Source organism: Pezoporus wallicus, unplaced genomic scaffold (genome assembly GCF_028554395.1).
Source record: "Pezoporus wallicus isolate ANWC-B61680 ecotype Strahan unplaced genomic scaffold, APGP_CSIRO_Pwel_v1 scaffold_6446, whole genome shotgun sequence".
NCBI lineage: Eukaryota > Metazoa > Chordata > Aves > Psittaciformes > Psittacidae > Pezoporus > Pezoporus wallicus.
This window is the reverse complement of record NW_026636264.1, coordinates 124016-149263: the sequence shown is the minus strand read 5'-3', so window position 1 is coordinate 149263 and position 25248 is coordinate 124016. Positions and strand designations below refer to the sequence as shown.

General features: G+C 40.5%; 1 protein-coding gene across 4 annotated transcripts in view; it reads right to left on the bottom strand.

Moving 5' to 3' along the window:
* Positions 1-1917: 1917 nt before the first annotated feature.
* Positions 1918-25248, bottom strand: part of LNX2 (ligand of numb-protein X 2) — a 46695-nt gene continuing 23364 nt past the window's right edge. For all 4 annotated transcript variants that reach the window (XM_057399558.1, XM_057399561.1, XM_057399559.1 and 1 more), the window contains exons 2-10: positions 24000-24520; positions 18499-18737; positions 17222-17421; positions 13204-13575; positions 11803-11949; positions 10837-11014; positions 8836-9067; positions 6877-7035; positions 1918-4326 (exon numbers count right to left, since the gene is read on the bottom strand). In XM_057399558.1, the coding sequence (XP_057255541.1) occupies positions 4191-4326; positions 6877-7035; positions 8836-9067; positions 10837-11014; positions 11803-11949; positions 13204-13575; positions 17222-17421; positions 18499-18737; positions 24000-24400 (2064 nt within the window). In that variant the 5' untranslated portion in view covers positions 24401-24520 and the 3' untranslated portion in view covers positions 1918-4190. The remainder of the gene's footprint in view (positions 4327-6876; positions 7036-8835; positions 9068-10836; positions 11015-11802; positions 11950-13203; positions 13576-17221; positions 17422-18498; positions 18738-23999; positions 24521-25248) is intronic.

The window sequence follows — 25248 nt, the reverse complement described above, 5'->3', positions numbered from 1 at the left end:
CAGAAGGGGCTCTCCTCTTTCATCTCTTCCATCTTCATGTACTCCTCCTGCAATGGGAATGGTTTGCTCTCATACCTCCTTTGGCAAAACAAACGTGGCTGTTCCTGCTGAGGAGCATGCTGTTTGTGCCTGGCTGTGCTTGCAATGCACAGATTCCTTCAGCCAGCCTTTATCAGCAGAGTTTAACAACAAAAACAACCCCCAAACACACATTCCCTCTCCTTCTAAAACAGCTTCAGGCGCAGTGAATGCCACTGCTGATGCTGAGCAGGCTCCTTTGACTGGACTTTCAGGCCTCTGTGATTTATGAGGGTTGGTGGCATCACCCTACGGAAGGGAGTTCATCACCATCATATCAATGTATCATTGACATGGGCATTGCATCCGTATTGCACTGCTAATATTCATGGGACCCATCCACCACATCATATGGCAACAAAGAGGTCATCATCAACATTTAGCTAACATTAAGCTTTCTTACCCACATAAAGTTATTTTAATTGTCCCAGATGGATAAAGTCTGAGGCTTTCTCCACCCTCTGGGCAACACGTAATCTAAGAACTGTTCTTCACTAGCTGGACAGGTTTATGGCAGGTGCGATGAGGTCACTGCAAATCATTTTCTGTCTCTCCTTTTTCTATGTGTTGGGGGAGATCCACTTTTTAGGTAAGCAAGCTTGCCTAGAAGGTGCCTGAAACAACTGGGACAAGGATGTTCACTGATTCAGTGACCTTCCTTTGTGTTATATTTTGGTCCCTGTATTATCAAGACATGTAATATCAGACATGCTGCCCTGCCTGGCATACTCATTCTTTTAACTCATCAGGATCTCCTAACTTAGTTCACAATGTATTAAAATTACCTCAGAAGTAAATGGTTAAGTCTCTCTAAAAGGAACTTGCCTTGCTTCTGATATTATCTGGGTCACACTGTATCTGAGAACCAGGCTTAGATTTTCACTATACCCACCCCAGATCTATTAGGACATTTACAAATAAATGGATTTGTAATTCTTTTGTCATGCTAAATTTTCCCCTCTGTTGTTACCTACTCTAAATAGGAAGTTTGGAGCAGCAAATTAAAAGTCTTCAGATTTCACTTCACTGGCATGCTGTGAAGCAGAATGAACTGGTTTACATTCTTCACTGAGGATGCCTAGGGTTGTCCGGGGAAGGTGTTACTCCTATGAAGCTCCAGCACACAGATGACTTGGTCCACCACCTCACACAACTGTTTTGTGCACCTTCACCTGCAACAATGAATACATTAATCTGTCTGTAAATCAAAACTCTAATCATCTGGCTCCCACCTTACGAGAAGAGCTAATAGCCTACTGGTGGACGTGTCCAGTTTCTTCTGTACATAGGCATGGTTTTGTTTGAAAGGAACTCATCTATTCGTAACCCACTAACTACCACAAGGACTAAAAGTCCAGGTTCTGGGTAGCTTTACTGCTAATCATTAAGAAATTGCTTTTAGATGCATTCCAGCTTCGCGGACATCTAAAGATAGAGCATACTTGCCTGCAGGAGACTGAGAGGGGAACTGATTGCCAGGAGGCTCAAGTTCCAGCTGTAAAACTGATGTTTCCAGCAAGACTGTCTCCTTGCATCAAATCTGTGCTGTGAAAACATCCTCCAGCTGATCGGTACCAGCTGGTGCTGAGGGGGAAAGGAAATGCTGCTTGTGGCAATGCACCATAAGGCACGCATCTCGCCTCTGCTTCAGAAACACTCCTCAGCGTGGAATTACTGGTTAAACAGCTGGTATGCTACCCTGCTGGGATGAGCATGCCCTCAGACTCTTTTGGTACATTCACTAACTGTAATGTATGATAAATCACAGCAGGAAATAAAAATACCTTAAAACCCAGTCTGGTATCTTTTGCAAAGAGACAATAGTTTGAGTTACTACAATGAGTAGAATGAAAGTTTATTTTCACTCATCCTCCATTAATACCATACAATTAGAATGCAATATCTGGAAAGAAAAATAACCTTGAAATAATTTAAAACAGAAGGCACAGAAAACCAAACCCAACTATGAAGCTACAAGAAAAAGAGGAGAAAATGATTCAGGAAGGGAATTAATTCAGAAAGGTTTTCTCACTAGACATTCTGATCAAAAGCTACAGCTCACAGAAACAAAACCACACAGTTTAAGCTAACCCATGCTTTTCTTACATACACACGTAAAAGAGAAAAAAAAAATCTAAAAATCTGATTTTTGCAGGGTTTTGACTGAAAAGTGTCATTTTAAAAATAATAATTAAAAACCCCAAACAAACATTAAATCTAGTACACACATCAAAATCTTCCCTACACTCTACACTAAGATGTACTTTACCAAAAAAATCCTCATTAAGAGCAAAGCATACAGTTAAACAGCATCTGGGGACGGGAGGAAACTGATTCTCAAATCAGTTAGAGTATCAAAGAAGTTTGGTATTTGCTTCAGGAACAAAGATTCTCAGTATAGTGATATACTGCAGAGGACATTCTTTAGTGTTTTAATGTTATGAAATGAAACTGATACATTACAGAGAGAAATAAAACCACTTCATTCGTATGAGATTTGTACTTTTTTTTTTTTGCAAAAGAGTAACTTTATTTCTTTTGAAAACAAAGCTACTGGGATTAATGACATGCGATAATATGCCCTGATATTATACCAGCTAAGTTGGAACATAAAGTTCATGCTTCGCAACTGAAATATGCTGTGATTCTCAAATACATTCTCTGGTAATGAATACTACAATACATAGTCATTCATAAAATCAGTTCAGGTTGGGAACCTGCTTTATAAATGAAGCTCTTTTTCAAATTTGCAGAACACTGACAACACACAGGGTTAGCTCCAGGTCAGCACATTTCCTTCTGTGCTCCACCCCTCTTTTCTTAAACAAATGGGTGCTTAGCCTACAAATATCATGGAAAGGCAAAGTCTAGAAGTTACAGGTTGGCTTGTAAAAATACTAACTACAATCCAAGAGAAACAGTATTACTCTACTGACAACTTAATAGCAGGTGCTCTCTAAAGGAAATTAAAATAATATTCTGAAATGCAAGAGAGATGGTTTCAGCATTTGGTATCTAGGCATTTGCACATTTGCCGGGAGGTGACAGAGTAAGCGCGAACTTTGCAGCTTGCTTTGCACTTGGACTTGAATTCAAAGAGCCTTCCTTTTAGCCTGCCCACTTGTAAACCATAGTGTATGGTTTCTTAACAGCTTGCTTTTTCCCTGGAAATAATTCTCTCATTTAGAAAGTACAAGTCAAAGTATTTTTTCTACACATGAACAAAGGGAGTTGACAACTACAATAGAAACGGTAAAAATGATCTTTGTAAAAATGTTCATCAAAATTCTCTGACATAGCAAAACATTCATTTGTAAAGTAAAGTCTAATACTGCAAGCCACTCACTCAAAGGCGACCTCGGGCATGTGTATTCTTGCCAGCGTTGCAACAGTAATTACTTCCATATTTCTTGCCACTATAGGATACAAACTCTGTAAGATATTAAAGTTTCCTAGCAAAGAGTCCAGTTATTGCACTTTATAAAAATTCCAGTAATATCAGGCTTTTGTCCTACTTTTCTATGAACACTGATGCCCTGCATGAAAAATCTGGGGGACCAAGTGATTTCTGGTGAGTAAGATGGATTGCATGAATCAGTCTGAAATACTGAATCAAAATTGGAAAAGCTTACGCAATGAAGAGACGTACCTCTGGAAACAGATTTTGATTCAGAGCAGCAGATAGACGCGTCGTTCTGGTACTGACACATGTTCTTTTTGCAGGGAAGAATGGGCACATGGCTATTATGTTTATATACCACATATAACTTGAGGACTGCACAGAGAAACCCAAAGAACCACTAAGTTCTTCTGCTAATTTTACAAGCCTGATGGGGAAAGCTCAATGGCAACCATATCAGAGTGGGAGTTTCTCTGTGGGCTCATGTATATTTGCATTTGCGTCAGCAATAGATATATAGCAAACAGAAATGGCTATTTCAGGATGGAAAGATATACAGAGCAAGTCTGAGAGGCCTGTAAGAAAAAAGAAAATACAGCAGTTTTGGCCCTGCTTATAACCAGCTGTATCAATAGGGAAAAAGAAGATAGAAGAGATTTTTGTGCCAGCTATCTAGAAAAAGATGCTGCTTGAACCGAAGTGATTTGCAACTCTATATGAGGCTTCCAGGCCAACAAATCACTGTTAAAGTTACTTTGTTCCTCTGCTCCTTCAGCATGGGAACAAGTGCAGAATGGCTCATTCCAACTGTGGATAGTCCATTTACAGCAACAATCATATCGCCACACCTAAAAAACACAAGAAGAAGAAAACCAAATTATGACTACTGCTCTGCAGTAACCAGTACACACCAACAAACAGTTCATTGCTGGAGTGACAGTTTTGCATCAGCTGAAACACGAAGAGGTTCAATTTTAAGTCTGTTTTACTACTGAGATTCATCTGGGAAATTCCCAAATCACCACACTTCAATTCTAATACAAAGATAGTTCTGCATTAAGAGCTAACCTGTATAGAAACATGAAAAGAGAGATTCGGAAAGATCTAATGGAGTCAAGAGAAGATAATGAGATAGCATGTGCATGACAGAACCATTTCTGTTTGTTTGTGTGGATTATAACACATTTACACCAAGCATGCCTTCAGTGTAGGAGGTGTAACTAAAGATACTTACGGTTACCAACTGAAAACCTTGTTTTCAGGGGCTTACAATTTTGTCAAACATAACCATTTAGCTTGAAACCGCCCTCAGCAGATGGTTCAACTGAGCAGCTGTAGCATCTCTGTGCTTTGAAGCAGGGAGCAGAAACTTGGGAGGATGCTGTTTGTCAGCCTTGAGAAAACTGACCTCAAAGGGTTAAGTTCCAGTTTTTACAAGCTCAAGAGAAACTTCAAAAAAGCACCTTCCTATACTGACCATGCCCTGTCTCCAAGCATCTCCTTTCTGTGACTTGAGTGTGTGGCACCCACCAGAGCAGCCAAACACACCCCTGGAGATCACACAGGGCTCCTCCAGAAAGTGATCCTCCCAGCTATTGGCAGCACCAAAATGGATGGCAAAGTGATGCTTTCCTGGTGCCCTCCACTAAGGCAGAGGAAGAAGAGTCCGTGTGACCAACACCAGTCAAATGTGCATTCTGAAGGCCTTCTCTGCCTAAAAGAAGGTACCCCTCAGCCAAACCACAATGCTACAGTTGACTGAGTGGGGTCTCACTCACCCAGCCTTTCTGCTGAAGTAATTTCATCTTCTATAAAACCACACCAGACATATCATTTCATGTCAGAAAACCATCTTAACTATAGAACTGTGATGCTATTTACTTCTTTCCTCCCTAGCCTAACAAAATATTTAGATAATTTAAACAAAATAGAACAGCTTCAAAAAGATCTACCCCACAATAACTCATGGTGCAGGCTTTAATGAGCTCTCCCTTGCTGATGGCCCATTTTTAAGTCCATATTCTCAGTGATTCAGAATATTCAAACATCACACAAGAGCCTCTTCTCCATTCCTTACAAGGGGATAAGTGCGACCACAGCCACTCTTCCCCCCTGCTTAAGAATGATGCTGAATTTCCATTTGTTTGAAGACTCCTAGTTATTAAGTCCCCCATCTGAAATTATTTACTTTGGGTTGAACTGAGATCTTTAAATTAAGCCAAACTGTTCCATAGTTGGCAAAAGAAATGTAATTCTCTATTCAGCCAAGCTATTTCTTCATTTATTTACTTAGTCATTGAACTGAAAAATCAATTACTGTCAAGGCTCTAGGCATAAGTATATTTTTTGCTTAAATTACTTTGTAAGTAAATTTATGTGTAAAAATCATGCCATAAAACTTCAAGTTGCATATTCTTTACTACCACCTTCACCAAAAAAATGAGTAAGAGAACATCTTAGCAATACAATAGGAATACAATCCTACAATAGAAATTGTAGGTCATCCTACAAGAGGCTAAGTTGCGTATTTGAATACTAGACCTGGGGGTTGCATCCAAATACAATATGTAAGTAAAATCATATAATCTTTAAGGTCAGGAGGGACCTCAGGAAGTCTATGGTCCCACCTTCTGCTCAAAGCAAGGTCAGCTATGAGACCTGACCAGGTCTCTCAGAGCTTTGTCCACTCTGGTCGAAGGAACCTCCAAGAGCAGAGGCCATACAACTTGTGCCACTGCCTGACCACCCTCATGGAGAAATAGTTTCTCCTTATAACCAATCTCTATCTCTTTTGTTCAACATGTGCCCACTGTTGCTTTTTGCCCCACAGCACTGTGAAAAGTCTCGGCTCTATTTCCTTGGCCATCTTCTTGCAGGTCTGGAAGGGGCTGTAAATTGCCCTCAAAGCCCTCTCTTCATGGAGCAGATGCTCCAGCTCCCACCATCTCAGGAGCCTTTGCTGAACTTGCCTCATGAATGTGCCTCATTTTTCATTGTCTTCCCTGCAATTAATGACTCTCAGGGTACTGGCATGAGGACTTGTTTTCTTAAAGACCTTTTCAAAGGTCTTTTTCATCTACTTTCTTGCCCTTCCATTAAAGCAGCAGCACACATCTTCAGCACCAGTTTCCAGCAGTGGCTTCAGAAGGCTATCTAAAAGAATAAAGCAGTTTTCCCCACTTTATAGTTCTGTCCTTTCAGCTGTTCTCTAGGAAGACAAAAACGTTACAAACTAGCCAGTTCTGCACATTATGCAATGTCCCTTGGCCTAAAGAAGAGGCCAAGCACTAATGAGATGCAACATGCTGCAGTGTATTTCCTTAAGCAACTAATTGCAGTACCCCATCACTATTTAAGTGTTGATTATTATTACTATTACTACTATTATTTTAGCTTACTTTAATCTTCCATCAAAGTATGCAGGAGTTCCAAGAACAATGGTTTTAATGAAGAAAGGCTGGTTTGTGTGGTTCTCCTCATAGCCACCAACGATGCTGAAACCCCAGCTCCCTAAATTGCTCCGCCGCAGTACCACGTCATGGCAGCTATGGAGGCAGCTGTGGAATGGAAGCACAGGATAGCAAGAGAAAAAGCCATGTATAGCACATATAGATATTTCTGTAGTAGGCACAACACCTGCTGTCTCATCATTACCACTGTGCCAAGCATGGAAGAGACGAGGAGGAATGGTGATTAGACTTCTGTTCCCAGAGTAATTTCACTATATTTAAACCGAATACCAAAAAACCCCTACAATCTTGAGACATAAAAGTGGTTTAAAAGAAATAATGCAGTGCTAGGATAATTACAACACAGTTAACTCTGTAATCTGACAGTAATGGAATGACATTTCAAGGATTTCATAGGTGGCAAGAATGTGGGTGAAAGACAGATACCTGATGTGTTTAGTTTCCAAGCCAAAAATGCAGTGTGTTTTTCTTCCACACCCACTCAGTTTAGGCTTTTTCTACTTTAAGTAATGATCTAAACATTCACGCATCACATTTGCTACCTCTGAACTGATGCATCTCCAGTAAGGGAAATATAAATGCTTAACCATTTTATTACACAGAATGTATACAGTGCGGTTCATGCTTCATCAACTGTACTGGTATATGTTATCTCCTGCAGTGAAAATTAATTCCTGTCAAATAAGTTGGCAATGACTGTAATTAAAAACAAAACATCCTAGACAATAATTTTAGGGTAAAAAAGATGCCAAGTTCTTTACTGAAGTACAACACTCCTCTAAAGAATTCAGCACAACGGATAGCATAACTTTAGGAGCCGCACATGAGCATCTGTAATATATAAGCAATAGGCCACTGTTGAAGCATGGAAAGGAAGTACATTTACCAAAACTGAGCTGTTTACTGAAATTAGGTAACTCATTAATATTTGAGTGGAAGAGAAATTAATTGATAGCAAAATTGATAGCAAAAGTGTGAAATCTTTGGAGGGCCAATACATGGTTCTCTTACCTTCAACTGCATTCTGCTACCAATATGCCCGGTTCTTATTGTGGCTTTATACTTCAACTACAGAACTGAGCCTTGGTAGCTCTATCAGAGAGGGAGGAATTAACCTGCACACCTTGACTGAAGTCAACTACACTCCTTGCTGTAGTGGGAACTCTTCTGGATAGCAAGCAATGCTGGAATAAGCTTATAGCTGTAGCCACAAGAGTGTGAAAAATAGAAGAGTAAAAATTAAACATTGTGATGTCCTGCAGACTGAACATTAGTGAAGGGGAGGGAGCTCACTGCAAATCTTGAAGAGATTTTGTATTTGGCAGAGATGGTAATGGGTTCTTGAAAAAAACCCATGGGAATTTGTAAGAGACCCATCTCAAGAGTCCATCAGAATGACAAGTCTGATCCATCCTAAGGTTATACACTTGGCCTTGCAAATTTAGGTAAGCAGAGAGACACGTGGGTTTATACTTTGGTTTTATTAACAATCTGTTTGGTTTTAGATATTCTACAGAAAATTACGGTTAAACAAGAAAAGATGGCTGGTGTTCAATGAGAAGAATCCACATGGTTAGTTACTAAGGTTAGTGAAGGGAGAACTCGTCTATTAACTTCCAGTTTCCTACAGATACATTGCTCCTGCTCATAGTACACTTAGTAAACACACCGCCAAACAAGTAGGAAGGTGTCCCTGCCCATGGCAGGGGAGGTTAGAAATAGACGATCTTTAAGGTCCCTTCCAAACCAAACCAGTCTATGATTCTATGAGACTGTCAGGCAGGCAGAACTAAAGGCAAATGTGCTGCAACTAACAAGTTCTATGCTTTTGTATCTTGGACTTAACTTACAACAGGGAACTAATTACTTTATCAATCAATTCTGTACCTTGGCAGTCCCAGCCACATGACCCACGATGGCGACCAGCTGGCATCATATTCATTTTCACTGATGGTACTCAATTGCTCTTCATTAGCCTGGGGCTGTTCTTCTACAATCTGGACTTCCAGGGCTTTCAGGGCGACTACTGAAGAAGCAGCACTAGCTTTCAGCATGGCCACTGCCTCACTGTGACTTAGGTTAGTCAAATCAATGCCATTGATGTCCAACAGCACATCACCTGTTCAAAGGAGCAAGTGAGAACATAACAATCAGCCTGTCAGAGTCCTTTTTACCAACAGCACCTCCCACATCAGAGTTTCATTTGATACTGTATTTTTTGGAGCTGAGGCAGTCTGTACTAAAAGCCTGGGAATGTGAATACCTTACACTGCCAGTTTGAAAGTTTAATGTACTGAACTACTAAGTTGGATCAGTATCATTTATTTCCACATAACACATCAAATGCTGTGACTTCTATGGTATATCACCTTGAAAATTTGAGACAGAAATTACCTAAACACCTCATCATCTCAGCTGCAACTGCTATTGCAGGTGCCACTGCATAATGACTTCCAGTGGTGGATCTTAGGTCCACCCTAACTTTAAAAGAAAGGAAAAATTTTGGAAAGAACAGTACATGCACCTCAAAGTAACCAACTCCTGTAGGTAAGTGAGGCTCCACAGAGTGTTCTATATCTTCTGCTTTTTCTAAGCTGTTACTCAGAAGAACAAAAAGGAATTAAAAAACTTACTGGAAAGACTGGTACAAAACCCAGTCCATTAGAAGAAAGAAACAGCATCCCTACAAAGATAATCTGGGAAAAGTCAAAGCCACTAAAAAAACTGCCACAATTTGTATTTTATTTCAGAATATTTTTAAAAGCCTCAGGATGAAAACAAGGATTTTATTTACTGCCCAAGCAGTGACAGCCTTCTCTTTCACACAATGCCTCACCTACTGATAAAAGCAGAAGTGCAAATGCCTGGGTCACATTTGGAATGAGACTCATATTTGAAAAGCTTTTTTCCTCCCAAGGAAAGCTAAAGTTGAGGTGCAGCTTAACTTGAAATTACTTTTGTTGCTGCTATGGATGCTTTAGTGTTATACAATGCAAGAGCAATTGTGATTCTTCTCTCGAGTTTGCATTTCATAGTAGTACAGAAAGAGCATACCCACTGGTATGTGGGTGTAAATCTCCCTCTCTCAGAAGCATGTAAGTATGCTCCCACATTGTTCTTTTTAAACTTGCAATCTGTGAAATTCTTTTCCTAAATTTCTGTCCTAAAACAATCTGCAATTCTGTGAACCCTGAACTGCAGAGATCCATAGGCAGTCTTTGTTTTCCCTATGTTTTAATCATCAAATCTTTGCTGTCAAACAGGCAGGCCTGCCTTCATCTACACTAAGTCTAATCTCCACCTCCCCGTTTCCTTCTGCAAAGCTGAGGAACAAGGACGGGTGCTATAGCACCCAGGAAGACTGGCAAACCCAAGCTGCCCCAGAGGATAAGAAAGCATTTATGAACCAAGATGAACACTGACGTAGCTCTCAGGGTAAACTTAGCGTGGGTGAGCTGCAGCCTGTCATCAGAGCATCTCTCCTGTTTAGATATTATACTGAGGAGCAGAGATTCTTCAGGCAGAACTGGGGCCCAGCCCACCCAAGTAAACACAAAAACAGGATGCATGTACTATACAGTACAAAGCATCACACCAGACCCTCAGCTCAGGGGATTACCGTCAGCTTTAAAGAATTTAACCAGACATTTCCTGGTCTCATCCGCTTCCCCTGCTATCGTTCTCTAAACATCCCTTTCCTAGAAAAGGTGGAAGTGTGATACTAAATAGTGTATTTCCATTATTGAAACATAAAGAAAAGCATCCATCTGTGGATGCTTCCTTACATCTGCGAGACGACTTTTTGACACCACCCAACTCCAGAGACCCTATTATTCAACAAGCAATCAGAGGCCACCCGTGCCGTGCCGCAGGGAAGCCAGGCCCCACCTCGTTTAATCCTGCCGTCTCTTGCCAAGCACCCGTGAGGCTGTACGCTTGTCACGAAGATGGGCAGTTCACCACTTTTGCTGCCTCTGCCTCCTGCCACTGTCATTCCCAGGGATTCATGCGGCTCTTTTTTCACAGTAATGTGCTTTTCTTGGCATGTAACGCACTGGGAAAGATCCTGCTTGACAAGGATAAATAACATCGTTAAACTTAAAGAAAAACCAGAAAACATAACTAAATACACCCCAATGCTATACTTAGGCACTTCAACAAAATGGTTTAAAAGCACTAAGTAGTGCAAATCAGCTTTGGCTGGATTTCCTCCAGGTCAGGGAAAAAAAAAAGCCCAAACCAAAACAAGCCATTCATGTAAATACTTAAATATAGTCAGAAAGTTTATGAAGGCCCATGCTGAAAATTTCACTCCAGTTTCTCTCAGCATCCTACACTGGAACAAGCTAAATTCTACGACTGCTCTACAAAACCACATGGTCAAAAGATTAGACACAAAACAGCACCAAATCTTTTGATGTCTCGGTGAACATCAGCATTACCTCATTTATTATGGCCTAGAACTACAAAGAAGCTCCTGAGAAATTAAAATACATGTGTTTTCATGATGACAAAGAGAGACCATTTTAAAGTCCTTACTGGTTGCAGCCAGCAATAGCAGCAACAAAAAAAATAACATCCTTGAATGACAGCTCTCCCATGCAGCAGTAACACATGAGCCATTTAGACAGTTACAGCTGTATGAGCTCAGAGAACTTGCTTCTTTCACTGCAGTCAGCAAATCCAGAAAAACAATGAAAAACCATTGCACAGGAGTTGCCTGCCTTTCTTTTTTAAAAAGAAAGTATGTAAAAAAGAAGATAAATCCCTTTCTTCCAATCTTACCTCACTACACACTTAGACTATAATGTAAGTAAAATGATATTTATACCTCTTAGAAGGAGAAACACCAACCTTATGTGAGTTAGGTCGGCTGTGAAACTGCTGCTGGGACTGGTGTTGGTGTGGGTTGCTGTTGTGAGTTGTGGTGTCTCGGATAATACTGACTGTCTGTGACTTCAGGGGTCTAGAGATGATCAAGTTCACTCTCTCCCCACTAGCCTGTCGAATACATAAAGCAAAGTAATTAGCAAGACGGGATATTGATTATTAGCAGAGAGAGAGGAAAATAGGTAGTGAAATATGTCGGAAATTTCCAGAGTCTTCAGATTTTGGTCAAAAGCTCTGAACACCTCTGGTACTTCCTTAAGAGACTTCCAAGAAAGATGTCATACAAGAGCAGACTATTAGATTCTGGAGTTAGGGGAGTATCAGGAGACTCAGTTACCAGATGTTAAACAAAATATCAATTCTTTCTATTGCTGCAAAACCATGCCTCAATAGATAAAAGTCACCCAGTATAAAAATCTGACCACTTTATCAAAAAACTGGGAAACAGAAATTACAGTTCTCAAGGCTGTTGTTATTTTCCTTTAACTGCAAGGGAAGTTACTGAATTGATTCCTGAAACAAATATTTACTACTCATTTGCACTGCAGTTCTCTATATGATGATGGCCTAAGCAAAGATAACTCAACTAGACTGCAAGAACCCACTACTGGTCTATTCCAACTTTCCTAAAACCACAGCAATTTTCACCAACATCCCATCAGCAGAAAGCGGCAATGGGCTGCAGCTGTTTTCTTACAGACTGTGAGAAAGGCATGGAGTTAAGGTTTTCCTGTGGGAACAGAGAAGGGTCATATGTCACAATGCATCAACCTTTGGGTAATATTTGTGTCCAGTTCGGAGCCAGACATTGGGAACAGCCCTTTCTTGAACACTCAGAAAATGAGTTTTACTGCACAGGACTCATGTAAGACCTATTTTTTTCCTTCCCAGCCGCTATCTATTTGCCTCTATGAAGTCTGACAAATCACTTCCCTGTTTTAACCCCAATTCCAGGCACAGGCAAATCAATACAAAACAAAGCCCACTTTTATAGAGCTTACTGAGAGACTTAAGCTATGATTTATACATATAATAATCCTTTTTTTTTCCCTCTTTTCTGCTAAGCAATAGGCTATATGCTTGCTTGTAGTAACTCCTTGCTCAAAAGATCAGTCTTTTAACCTTCAAGCTGTATTCCAGGGAAGACTAAAGCACTTTTCATTTCTGAGGAGGTAAAGTTCATTCTGCTAGGTGCCAAAGCAGGCCCTGTTTTGCACTATTATTTCCAGAACATAAATCACAGCAAATTGCATCGCTGCAGGCTTTTAGGCATTACACAAGCTGTTATGTCTGGACAGCCTCTACCCCAGGCTTTGCCCGAGAAATAAAGCTGAGCTAAGGACTCAGGTAGGGAATACAAATTACCTGTATAACCTGAGCAGCAAGCTCAGGTGTCCCGTGCTTCAAGTCATGTCCATTAATTGCAAGTACACGGTCGTTGCTGCAGAGCCTGCCATCTTGGGCAGCCAACCCCCCTTCCAAAAGGTCAAGAATAAAGACCCCTGGCTCATCTGTTCTGCGCACAAGTTTAATGCCAAGCTGCTCACTGGAGTCGCGCTTGTGCAGCGTCACTTGAAAGCTGTCTTCCCGCAGGGAGCTGGTGGTGTCCGCATGGTTGTGTGTGCGGCTCCCATACCGCCTCTCTCGCAGCACAGTGAGGTGCAGCACTGAGCATGGCTGGGAGAGCACAGCTCGAGCGTGGTTGTGGGACACATTGCTTATGTCAAAGCTGTTGACCTGAAAAGCAACAACAACAATGAAACTGGAATGATATTTTCACGTGTTTAATTGTTCCTGGCTACACCCTCTCCAAACTAAATTCAGAGCTCACTGCAAAACCAGCCGTAGAGCAACCTACATATCTGACCCTACCAAGCTTCCTCTCTCAGCATTCCATCGTCTCCTGCAAACCCACTTTGGCTGCTCAAACTACAAGCCTACCTTTAGATTTGAAAAGATCCTTGAGATCACCGAGTCTAACTATTAACCCAGCACTTCCAAATTCACCCCTAAGCCATGTCCCTAAGCACCGTGTCTTTTAAATACCTCCAGGGATCGTGACTCCACCACTTCCCTAGGCAGCCTGTTCCAATGCTCAACAATCCTTTTGGTAAAGAAGTTTTTCCTAACATCCAATCTAAACCTCCCCGGTGCAACTTGAGGCTTTTTCCCACAAAGGTGACATCTCTCTAAGTCAACACCTTCTGTCATCACACTCTAGGGTTTTTTGTTCTCCTGGTCTCCTACACTTGCTTTCCTTAGATCTTTATGTTGTTTGTTCTCCATGACAAGAACTTCGTATGGGCTTTCAGTATCAAGCCGAGCATCACTTTAAAATAATAGCCATAAAAAGAATACATCAAAATCTCTGAAGAAAGCCTATGTCTAACAATATGCAGTACTTCCATGATGTGAAAAATTAAAAAAAAACAAACAGCTTGAAATCCAAAATAATGAAATTTGTTCATTATTCAATTCTATTTCAATATTCTATTTCAATGAAAAAAAAAAAGGTTGTACAAGTTCTCAAGTCTTAGCATGAAATTAGGACATTTTTCACTGACTTCAACTAGGTCAGCTTCAGACTTATAACCTGTTATCACTCAAAATTCAGTTGTAAATGAAAAACAGATTAAACTTTCCCTCCCTATTACCCTACTGTATTTGTTACATCACCAACTGATACCAAGATCAGTAATTTTCAGTCATTTCTCGTGCTATAAAGATAAAAATTGACAGTGCAATGAGATTTGGCAGAAAACAGGAAAACCACAAAACCCAGCACAGTGTTTGCCTTGTTTCATAAGATGGGGTTTAAAGTCAACAGTACAACTTCATCCTTAGCATGTACTGTTGTGCCCTGATGGAGGAACCCGTGCCCCGTAATTTCAGCAGAGAGAAACTAACACCAGATCAACTGTACTGACCTGCCTCAGCTAAGTCTTTTCATGCTCTGCAGTGCAACCTCAGTTAAAATAGAAACTTGCAGCTTCCCACCATACAATAGCAATATTAACACTTAAAAAAATAGGAAGGGAAAGGACCTGATCTATGTACAACAGCCACCACATTTATATCACATATCTGACTGGAGGAGCTCCGAGAGATCAATGTCAAACCATAAAGCCATGGTGGTTTCAGCTCGGTGAAGGGGTTGTTGCACCTTTGCTGAGCCACCTCCAGCCCAACACCAGTACAAAGCTGCTACTCCAAGCAGCACTGTGAGCTCACACACCAAACCATGGCCATATCCTGGTCTGCTATTGCCCTGAGACAGGTTGTAACCTTGTGCAGAGGAAGAAGAGGCACAGCTAGGAGAAATAACATTTAGAGCTGCCACCTGCAAAACCAACTAGGACTCATCCGTCAAGAGCCCTTAAATTAAATCTAGTTTTATTTTTAGCTATACTTATTATACTTTCTTACTTTTATTACTTATACTTTAGCTAGATAAAGTAAATACGTAGAATACGGAAGCATTCAAAGGGCACAGAAGAATATATGTGATAATACGTAATTCTTCTGTCTACAAGGCAGTTAACAATTTCATAATAGAACAGCCTTAGCATTTCTGGGGGAAGGAGATTCTCATTAGGACATATTTTGCATGAATTACAGTCACAGTTTAGCACAAAAAAGGGACAATCTGTAGACCATTTTGAAAATATCAGGCACCTATCTATACCCTGCAGACAACATGTGCCTTTAAGTAGCTGTTACTAAATGATGTTCCTTCAAATCTTAGAAGGGCAATACTTCCTGTTTGACTGGGCAAGAAAATGCTGAGTTTCACCTAGCAGACCTTTCTGGCTTTCTTTTAGTTCTTCGCTGCTCATAAAAGCCTTCGAAGACATTTGCAGAAATATCTGACTGGAGTGTGCACGCTGAGCTGCACTGAACTCTGCACTTAATTACAGCTGGCAGAGACCGAGCCTGGGCATTTTAACACAACAGTTCAGCACCTGCACGGGTAAATTTAAAGCAATAAAGATGTTGTATCTTCCAAAAAGGTTGGCTGTTACCTCCTGAACCCCTCCCATGGTGTGACTGAAAGACTCTCATGGATACCACCCTAGCATCTGACAGCCCCAATGCCAGCACACTGATAGAGAAGACACTGCAGCTTATAAATCCCATTCATACCCATTTATTGCCACTTACGGCTTTGGAAACTATAACTGACACCTGCCCAAACAGCAAGACCTTCCAAAGCTTCACTGGAGCTCAATCTCCCTGTTTTCTGGCAACCAAGGAGAGCACCTGAATATCAGAATAAATTAGATAGCATTCACTGTCTGCAACTGATTGTTAAAAAGGCAGCATTTTTGAAACCTCTTGCTTTCTCAGCCAGCCCCTACGCTAACACTCCAACAGAGGAAAAAGGCACAATTTCTCAAAAGGGACTTTATTTTCTGAAGTGCAAACTTATTTCATTCTAAGGGTAACTACAACATTTAAGCTACTTCTATTGGCTTCACTTCAAGAAAGTGAAATGAAAAAGGCTGATACTACTTTTGGACTGATCTTAGACTATGAGATCAAAAGCAAACACTGTTATTGAAGTAATTTTGAAATGATGGTAATATTTTTGTTTCAGGTAGAATGATTAAAATAGGAAAAAGCTGGAGGAATGTCTTGTTTATGTAGAACTCAGTTACTGCTATTCTTAAGAGTCCTATGCGCGACGTTTTCCCCTAATACAAAATTAAAACTCCAAAATTAATATAATTTGATCTTTTTACACTGCCTGGGGCTAATTATATAAAATCATAGCCAAAATACACACTCAAGCATAGCCAGCTTAAATTTTAATTGTTTGGGGTAGAGGGCTGAAAAATATTTAAAGCACTCACATTAGATCATGCCAGAAAAGAGTATCAGGGACTCTTTCACACACACTGAAAATGCAGATCAGCTGCTTAGGGTACTGGAAGGTAACAGCGAAGCCAGATTAAAATAAGAGTTTAGATGAAGTCAGCCTTACAATCCACAAATTGCTTTCTACATAGCACAAGTTATGCCAACTTATTAGCCAGAAGTAACCTTGGGTTCCTACAGAAAGAATGCATAAATCTGGAATAAAGACCAAGTCCCACAACATTTAACAACAGAAAAATAAACTCATATTTTAAACACTGATAAGAGATGCTGAGGAGGAAAACTAATTCCAGGGACTGGTCCAACATACAGCATAAAACACGATAGCCAAAAGTGCTAGAAAAGGCTCTGCTCTGCATATTAATTTGCCTTCCAACTGATAATTGCAAAGCTAACATTTACTCAACATCATATGACAAGGAAAATCTCTCATCTCATTTAACAGGCAATTCTGCAAGGAGTGAATGGAAAGCAAGCAGAGAGAATACATAATTAGGTTTCATACTTGAAGTATTTGGTCTCCAGCAAGAAGTCTTCCATCTCTGGCAATGATCCCATCTCGATAAACCTCCTGAATGACAATGTTGATCAAAGGCGTTTCATTGCCACCCACTATGCTAATTCCTAATTCGATATAAGGATTGGACCGATGAATTTCAATAGTAGTGATCTCTCCTTCAGGCAAGGTAGGTGGCTGTTGATTTGCTGCCAATTATTTTTAAAAAGAAAGATGATTAATATCCTTTATACCTCATTCACTTTCAATAAAGCAAATCACCAAAGGACAATGTAGACAGGCCACATGACAACGGTTTAGCAACAAACTAAAACAAGTGCAATCATATTAGTTCCACTACTTGTTGGAACACTTAGCTTATCAAAACAGCTCTCTAATGACTAAGCAGCATCCATGCTTCCTGAAATGGGGCCATTTGGGTTGGAAAAGATATTCTGAACCCTCTGGATCCTGTCCTTTATTATAAATTTCATACAGTTAATTTCCAATTGGGCCACTTGTGCATTCACATGCGGTATTAATGATAAAAATATGCGTCAGGCTTTACACCATAGACCGTGACTTGGTCACGCCTCTTTATCAGCCGGATTCACAAGTGCAATTGGAGCTGTTGTTGAGTCACTGGGTTAAGGGAAGGAGCCCATTTCTGAAGAAAACATGGAGTCAACTAAAGAGGAAAAAGGTGGATACTAAAGGATGGCAAATACTGAGGAGAAGGAAGGGGACAGGACCACCTCCCTCTGTGGTAAGGCTCAACGCTTCATCTCTGAAATCCCAGTTGCTAGAGATGTTACTGCTTGCTCAGTGTAGATAAATGCAGGAGTTACTCAGCTGCCTTTTTGCTCGAGCAGGACAGTACTCCATGTGTGGGCAGGCTGATGATCCAGGGTTAGGGGTAGGGGGAAAAGGGAAGAGGGGGAAAGAAATCTCATCTTAGAAAGCACCATAGAAATTACAGCCCTTCCATCTCACTGCAAGGCCAGTGATACTGGTGGATTAACATAAACTCTTGTGCACCATGATATGACAAATGATGATACAGCAACACAATACCTGGCACACAGTGAGATATTTCTTTCCTTCCTGTGCTCATATCCCAGTTGTATACTTGCACATAACCAAAACCCACTAAGATTTAGCCAGGAATTGCAAAAGAAAAGAGCAGAAGATGAAGATGTGCATTCACGGTTGGCAAGAGACAAGCTCTGACACCACAAATGCTTCCACATCTGATAAGACACTTGAGAAGATAAGTGATGACATACTGTCTGCTACAGTGTTCTCCTCAAAAGTCGGATTGTCGATGCTGGGCTCATCTGTCCATGCGGGAAGGGTGGGCGAGGTGAAGTTCTGCTCGGCTGGCACTATTCCCTGATCTGCATCTGGAGATAAACTGCTAGGCTGCTCCGTTCCACCAGGACCACTCTCACCCTCTGCTTCTGCTTGCAGCTTGCTTGTTCTCCTTCTCTCTAGAGCAACCCTTCGATGAGAAGCCCCAGGACACCTGTGAAGACAGCGTTAATAGCATGGTTCAAACCTACAGCAATGTTTGGAGCATAAAATGTCCAAGTATCCATCAAGTGACATCGGTCTTCTTCAAAGCCACAGATTTAAGCTAATCATAAAAATAATTAAACACACTGGAAATGTTTTAGTGGACAGAACCCCAAACCGATACTGCCTTCTACACAAAACTTCTACTACTTAGTTTTTTGGCAGTGTGCTGTAAAACGCTCTGAATGTGGATTTACTCTGTTATGGGCATTCCAGTTTCTAGAAGGTAGCCTCACTAAAAAGGTTAAACAGGACTGGCATAAAACTTCACAGAAAAAAAGCCCCATTCAAAGACACAAATACTGTGTTCCACTGAAGCAATCTCCTTTCACTTTAGTAAGCCAAGAGAAGGAAACATCATATTTTCCTCGAATCACTTGGGGGAAGAAAGACATTAAAATTTTACTTCTATTGCAATCTAAGTGTTAAGATACTGGAAAAAAAATGCTTGTCTAGGAGTTTGTATGAAAAGTTTAGCAAAAATAACCGCTCTGCTCATTATCTCCTCTTGAATCAGTAGTGTTTTGTCCTCCTCCTGTCTCCCCTTTTTTCTTCCTGACTTCATACAGGAGGTGCAATTTTTTGCTTTCCATCATGTAACAATGCTTCATCAGCATTTCGCCCTTTTCACTATATACTGACTTTTACGAGTTCCCATTATTCTTACTGCAATAATTTTTTTGCTTACATTTAAAATCCTACAATAGTTTATTGCAAAGAAGGGCTGCAATGTTGCAAATTCATGGAAAGCTTTCATTAGTCGAATGGTCTTACATTTATGTGTAGATAATTGGATGTGGGCATCAATCTTACTTCTGCCTGTGTGACAGTTTTGCCAGTGTCTGATATTCCGCTTCTTACAGTATTTGATGTCCTTCTTAAATTTCCTGCTTTGGAGCTGCTGACCACCTAAAGATGTTTGTTGCTGCAGCAGAAAAAAGGAACCGGGTTCTTGAAAGGACAAGGACCCCCTGTTTTGGGAATGTGACAGATTGTCATAACAAAAGAAGAAATGATTTATTTCTGCAACAGGAGAAGAAATGGGTTAAGAGAGTAAAAGACAGCAGAAGTCTAATGATGTCCTGACTTGTTAAACATGAATGTTTCGAGAATCACAATTCTGTTCTAACATTCTGTGAAGGTCATTTGGTAATTATATGGTTACACTGTTTTGGCTTGAGAGATTTTCAAGAAATGTTACCAAAGTTACCCAGCTCTGAAGAATGTTGATAAAGACACCCGTATGGCTTTTGTGACCCCCCAGCAGTGTTATACATACATAAAGTGAGATATATCTATAGAGAGCTATATACAGATATATTAAAGTCGTGATACACATATTTAGAAGAATAGTATTAGGCAATCCAAATGTGCTGAATATGTAGAAATACAGAAATCAGGGACAGCTCACATTATGACATTACATATTTAAGAAAACATTTTTGGGGGCTTTCTCCAAGGACACTGCTGGTCATCTTGCTCTTCAAAATTAAGAAAGTGCAAGCACAAAAGATGAAAATGACATGAAAAAGTTTATTTCAATGATGGAACACAACCCTACGTCTTGGTTTTGCTCAGGTAGTATTTATTACATCAGATCACTGGCACAGTGGAACTGATCAGCAAAGAAATCTGGCCAGTCTCAATTCACTCTAAAGGCAGAGACACACAGATAGAGGTGAAACTCATCAGGAAGTTTTATCACTGACCATTTCAAAATGCAAACCTCAAAAAAAGATCCCAAAAAGGCCAAGAAAAGGAGAGATGCAAATCCCTTCCCTCAACATGTCTGAAATGCTTTAACTTGATGAGTTAGCCTCACACTCCCTCAAATCTTAGCCCTGGCAACAGGGGGGAAAAAAAGAGAGCAATCTCCAACATCCTTCACTCTGCAGCAACACGGCAAGGGGTAAATGCTCACGGAGAGGAAACCCGTTGTCTAATGGGAGCTGTGACAGATGTGCTCTCCCACGCTGATCCACAAGAGTTTAGGACAAAGCCTCCCAGAAATGCACACCCTTGCTGTCCCTAAACTGCTCTGCTACAGGAGTGGTGATTTTTCAGCAGAGATGAATGAACAGCTCAAAACCAGCACTGTCAGAGGACCACGCTCTCATCCCACTGAGCTTGAATGGCGGAGTCCAGCCTTAGTAGACTACTTCTGTGAATCAGATACTTGGATACCTTCTACCAAAACACTGTGCTGTTGACTGTTATTCAGTCAGCTCAAAAGGCCTGTGGGTCCCAAAGGATCTGCTGTAGATGGCAAAACAAACCATGGGTTTGTTCTTTTTTAAACTCCCATCAAACCAGGATGGAACAAAAATCAGCCCTGAAAGTGTCCCATTTCTGTCAAAGCCTTCCCAACCACAGCCAGGTCCTCCTCCACCCTCATTCACAGAGCATGTCGTTACCTGGCAGCTGATGAAAGTCATTGCTTGAAATATAAATAGATTTGAGGCTTATTTTTGCCAATGATATTTAATTATCATTTCAAAGGCTAATATGAAGAAATGTAAGCAGCCTCCTGAGCACACCGACTCAGCTCAGAGGAATCCCTTTTGTGCAGGGCTCTACAAGGCACTAAAGGAAAAAACTCCAGATTCTTCCCCACCTTAACCAGTAATTGCAACAGACTACGACTTTAGCTTGGTATTGTACAACTGCATCACCAGGGAAGTAGTTGTCTGGTGGAGACATTAATTCAGGACATGCCAAATCAGAGAATCACAAAATCACAGAATGGTTTGGGTTGGAAGGGACTTTAAAGATCATCTAATTCCAACCCCCTGCCATGGGCAGGGACACCTTCCACTAGACCAGGTTGCTCAAAGGCCCATCCAACCTGGCCTTGAACACTTCCAGAAATGGGGCAGACACATCATCTCTGGGCAACCTGTTTCACTTGCTCACACCCTCATAGTGAAGAATCCTATATGCTTCCTACCAAGCAGCAAAGCCCAGACTGGCATTCTAGCACATCTGTAAGGAGATTTTTCATTTCCAACTGCAATGTAAAAGGACTTTATTATTACTTACAAACAGTAAAATCATACAGCAATTGTACCGGTTAACAAGGGCCAATAAATCCCTAAAGGTTCACACCTTCACTAATACTGTTTTTGCCGAATACCTGGGATAAAGGGCATTTTGGACTAAGTCTTGTAAGAGGTTATGTACACAGATGAGCATCTCGGGATCAAAACAAGTATTGAAGATTGGTTTTATGGGTATGGAAATTCACTCTCATAGAACAAATTGCATAAAAAAGGGCTGAAATGTGTCCTACAGGAACAGCATTTCATGTCTACCTACAAAGTCAGAATATCCTGGCTAGGAGCAAGAAGAAAAGCAGGAATGTTTTTTAGAATTTCCAGAAATTATTTAGTTTCTTTAATGAATCAAGATGCTCAAGAATAGAGATACTGAAACAACCAGATAAAGCAACCAAGAAATGTTATTTACTGGGAAACTCAAAGGGCAGTTGTTGGGATGTAAAATGAGCTCTCCTTATATTCATCAACTCACTTCTCTCCTCCCTCCAGCACCAGCTTTTGCTCAATTCTGGATGGTGACAAAGCAAAGTTTTCACCTTTGTGTTCTCTTAAGCTATATCAGACAGAGAAGAAAATGGATTTTGATTCAATTTTTTTTCTACAGCCAAGTCTGCTGGGTTTCTCATTTAAAAGCTGACTTCTTGGAACACCAGCAGCAATCCCTCTCTGCAGATAAAAAGAGCTTTCATACAAAATTAAGATGTAGTTTACAGTATATTCCATGGAATAACAGTAGGGGCTCAAAAAACACATTTGCTTACTGACTCCTGAAAAGAAAGATTTCATTGTAACTTACGCCATCAGCTTCTGCCCAGTCTAGAGGTTTGATAAAAGCAAACACACCAAATAGCTTCAAACCAGTTGCACTAAATTATTTTCCAAGCAGGAGCTGAATTTAAGCAAAGACTGCAGACAAGCAACCCAAATGCCTTTGCTATTGCTCATAAAACTGCCAGCAGTGACCTTAAGCAGTAATTCTGGCAAGATTTACAGCTGCAATGCAAAATAAAACACAGTACTGCTTTGGAAAGTGGAGTGTTTGGGTCTTGGTTTTAATTTTTCCAGCAAAAAAAAAAAAAAAATGGAGGAAAAAAAAGAAAGAAAAGGAGGCACTAGGAGTGATCTAGCTTTGGGAATCACAGTAGACTCAGGAAAAAGCAGAAGATAAAAGAGTGGCTTTGATGCACATTTTTCTCTTACACCCAACGATATGAGGAGCCTGCAAGAGTCAGGTGGCTTCAGCGTAGAGAACTACAGGACCATCTGGTCCAACCTTACAATAATAATCCTATTTCCCTCTTTCTATATGGTCATCCTTTCAATATTTAAATATTTAGAGTAGGACAGGAATCATAAGGACTATAAAATTATTAACAGTTCAAAATCAGGTCCTAAACATTTAGGTGAGGGTAGCATTGTAATGTATCTCTCTGACACAAAAACGCTCACTTAAGCTGCACCAGAAATTCCCACTGGTGTGAAGTAATGAGTTTCTACTGGATTAACAGGGTGCTGGAAGTGTTCCATAAGCAGTCAAAACAACCAAACAAAACCCCCTGGAAACTACATCAGGCTTGCAGGACACACCATCAATCACCCCGTTCAGTAAAAAGGTAGTTTTTAAAAACAAATAGGTCCTGGAGAAGTCTTGAGAGAGACCTCGTCTCCATCTACCTACCCCAAAGCAGAATCAATTCTGCTGTAACTGTTCCTGATAAAGCCTGGTTTAACACGCTCATACACACTTCTGAAATTAAGGAATATACAGCCACCACCCAAGCAATCTGTGCTAGCGCCAGACCATTATAAAGCCTTTTTTCCTAAAATCTAAACTAAATCTCATTTGTTCCTAGCACACATAAACAGCCCCCATTTTCTTTAACTTTTCCATTCAAATCATGGTTTTGAGACCTCTAATGAATCATGTTCTCCCCATGGCTCTCTCCAGGTCTTCTACACTATTTCTGGTGTCCAAAAGGGGATCCAGTGCTTTAGCTGTGCACAGTTACAGACTGACCATTTCCTATGGTCTTTTACTGTGAATTTAAAAACCACTACCAACCCTCTCCTCCCTCCTGTCTCCAATTCCTATTGCTGCACAAACTGGCCTACCAAGCATGTAAGGAATATGCAGTGCAAGCATCTGAACCACTCACCTGTTTTTGAGATGGGCTGCCAGGTCACATCGTTGCATGACTTCCTGACACACGGAAGAGAAGGGGCACAAAACAAACAGCTTGTCTAACAGTTTATGAACAAGAATGCTGGATTTTTTGCAGAGTTTAAAATGCAGTCTTTTTCGATCCAGCGGGCAGAAATCTTTCTCCTGCAGAAAGTTCCTTAGGCACTTGTAACAGAAAGTGTGTCCACAGGGAGTGTCCAATGGCTGCAACAAGGGCTGAAGGCAAATGTGGCAGACCAAGTCATCGTCCACTTCATTTTGGTAGTTGTAGAGGTGGTTCTCCCTTGTCCAGTGCTGCTGGCCACACTCGAAGCACAGAGGGTTCAAGGAGGCATTCTGCTCCACCGAAGCCATGTCGTCACCTGAAGTCCCCATTGTAGAACTAAGAAGGCTGACAGATCCTTCTCCTCATAAGATGGGGTTGCTCACTTAAAGCTCAGAGCATAAGTCACCTTCTTCCAGCGTGACTTATGCTCTTCAGTAAGGTGCCATTTTCTGCAACAAATAAAGAAATGAGAATTATCCATTTTGCATTAATTATGCAAATTGAGGTTCTTATACGAACTTTTGACTTTGTCTGGATTTACCAAAACACAAAAGCTAGATACATTAAGAGAATATCCCTGTTTTGTGTAAATTTGTCACAGAAGCAAGCAACAAAAAAAACAAACAAAAAAAATCTATCAGTATTTTTCCTTTTACAACATAAAGGTTTCATGGCTTCCTAACAGCTGCTGCACTGCACAGTTTTCACCTGCAAGATGACCAGTTTGTGACAGCAAGGACACCGCATTATGCAATGTCACACTAGAAACGTGCAATTAGCATCTAGTGCAAAAATACCCCATTGTGCAACAATGGTTATATGACTAAGTAATTAAATGTGTTCTTTACTATGAGACTGATTTTAATCTGTCCCTACTCTCTTTTTGGGATTTTGACTATTAAAGTAGAATATTACACGTTAAAAGTTCTAAGTACATTGCATTAAAAATAATAGCAACAAACTGCTTACCCTGCTTGTTTCATTAGTAATATTGCATATATGTCATCACTTACCTTCAAGTTTTCACAGAAGGAGGGACTGATTCTATCCAATATGCCACATTTGATTTAGTACAGAGACCCGTAATAAAAATATGGAATAAACTAATCATATGAAGCTACTGGTTCCTAACAACTAACCTATTTTACTTGTTATCTAACAAAATGACAGCATACTC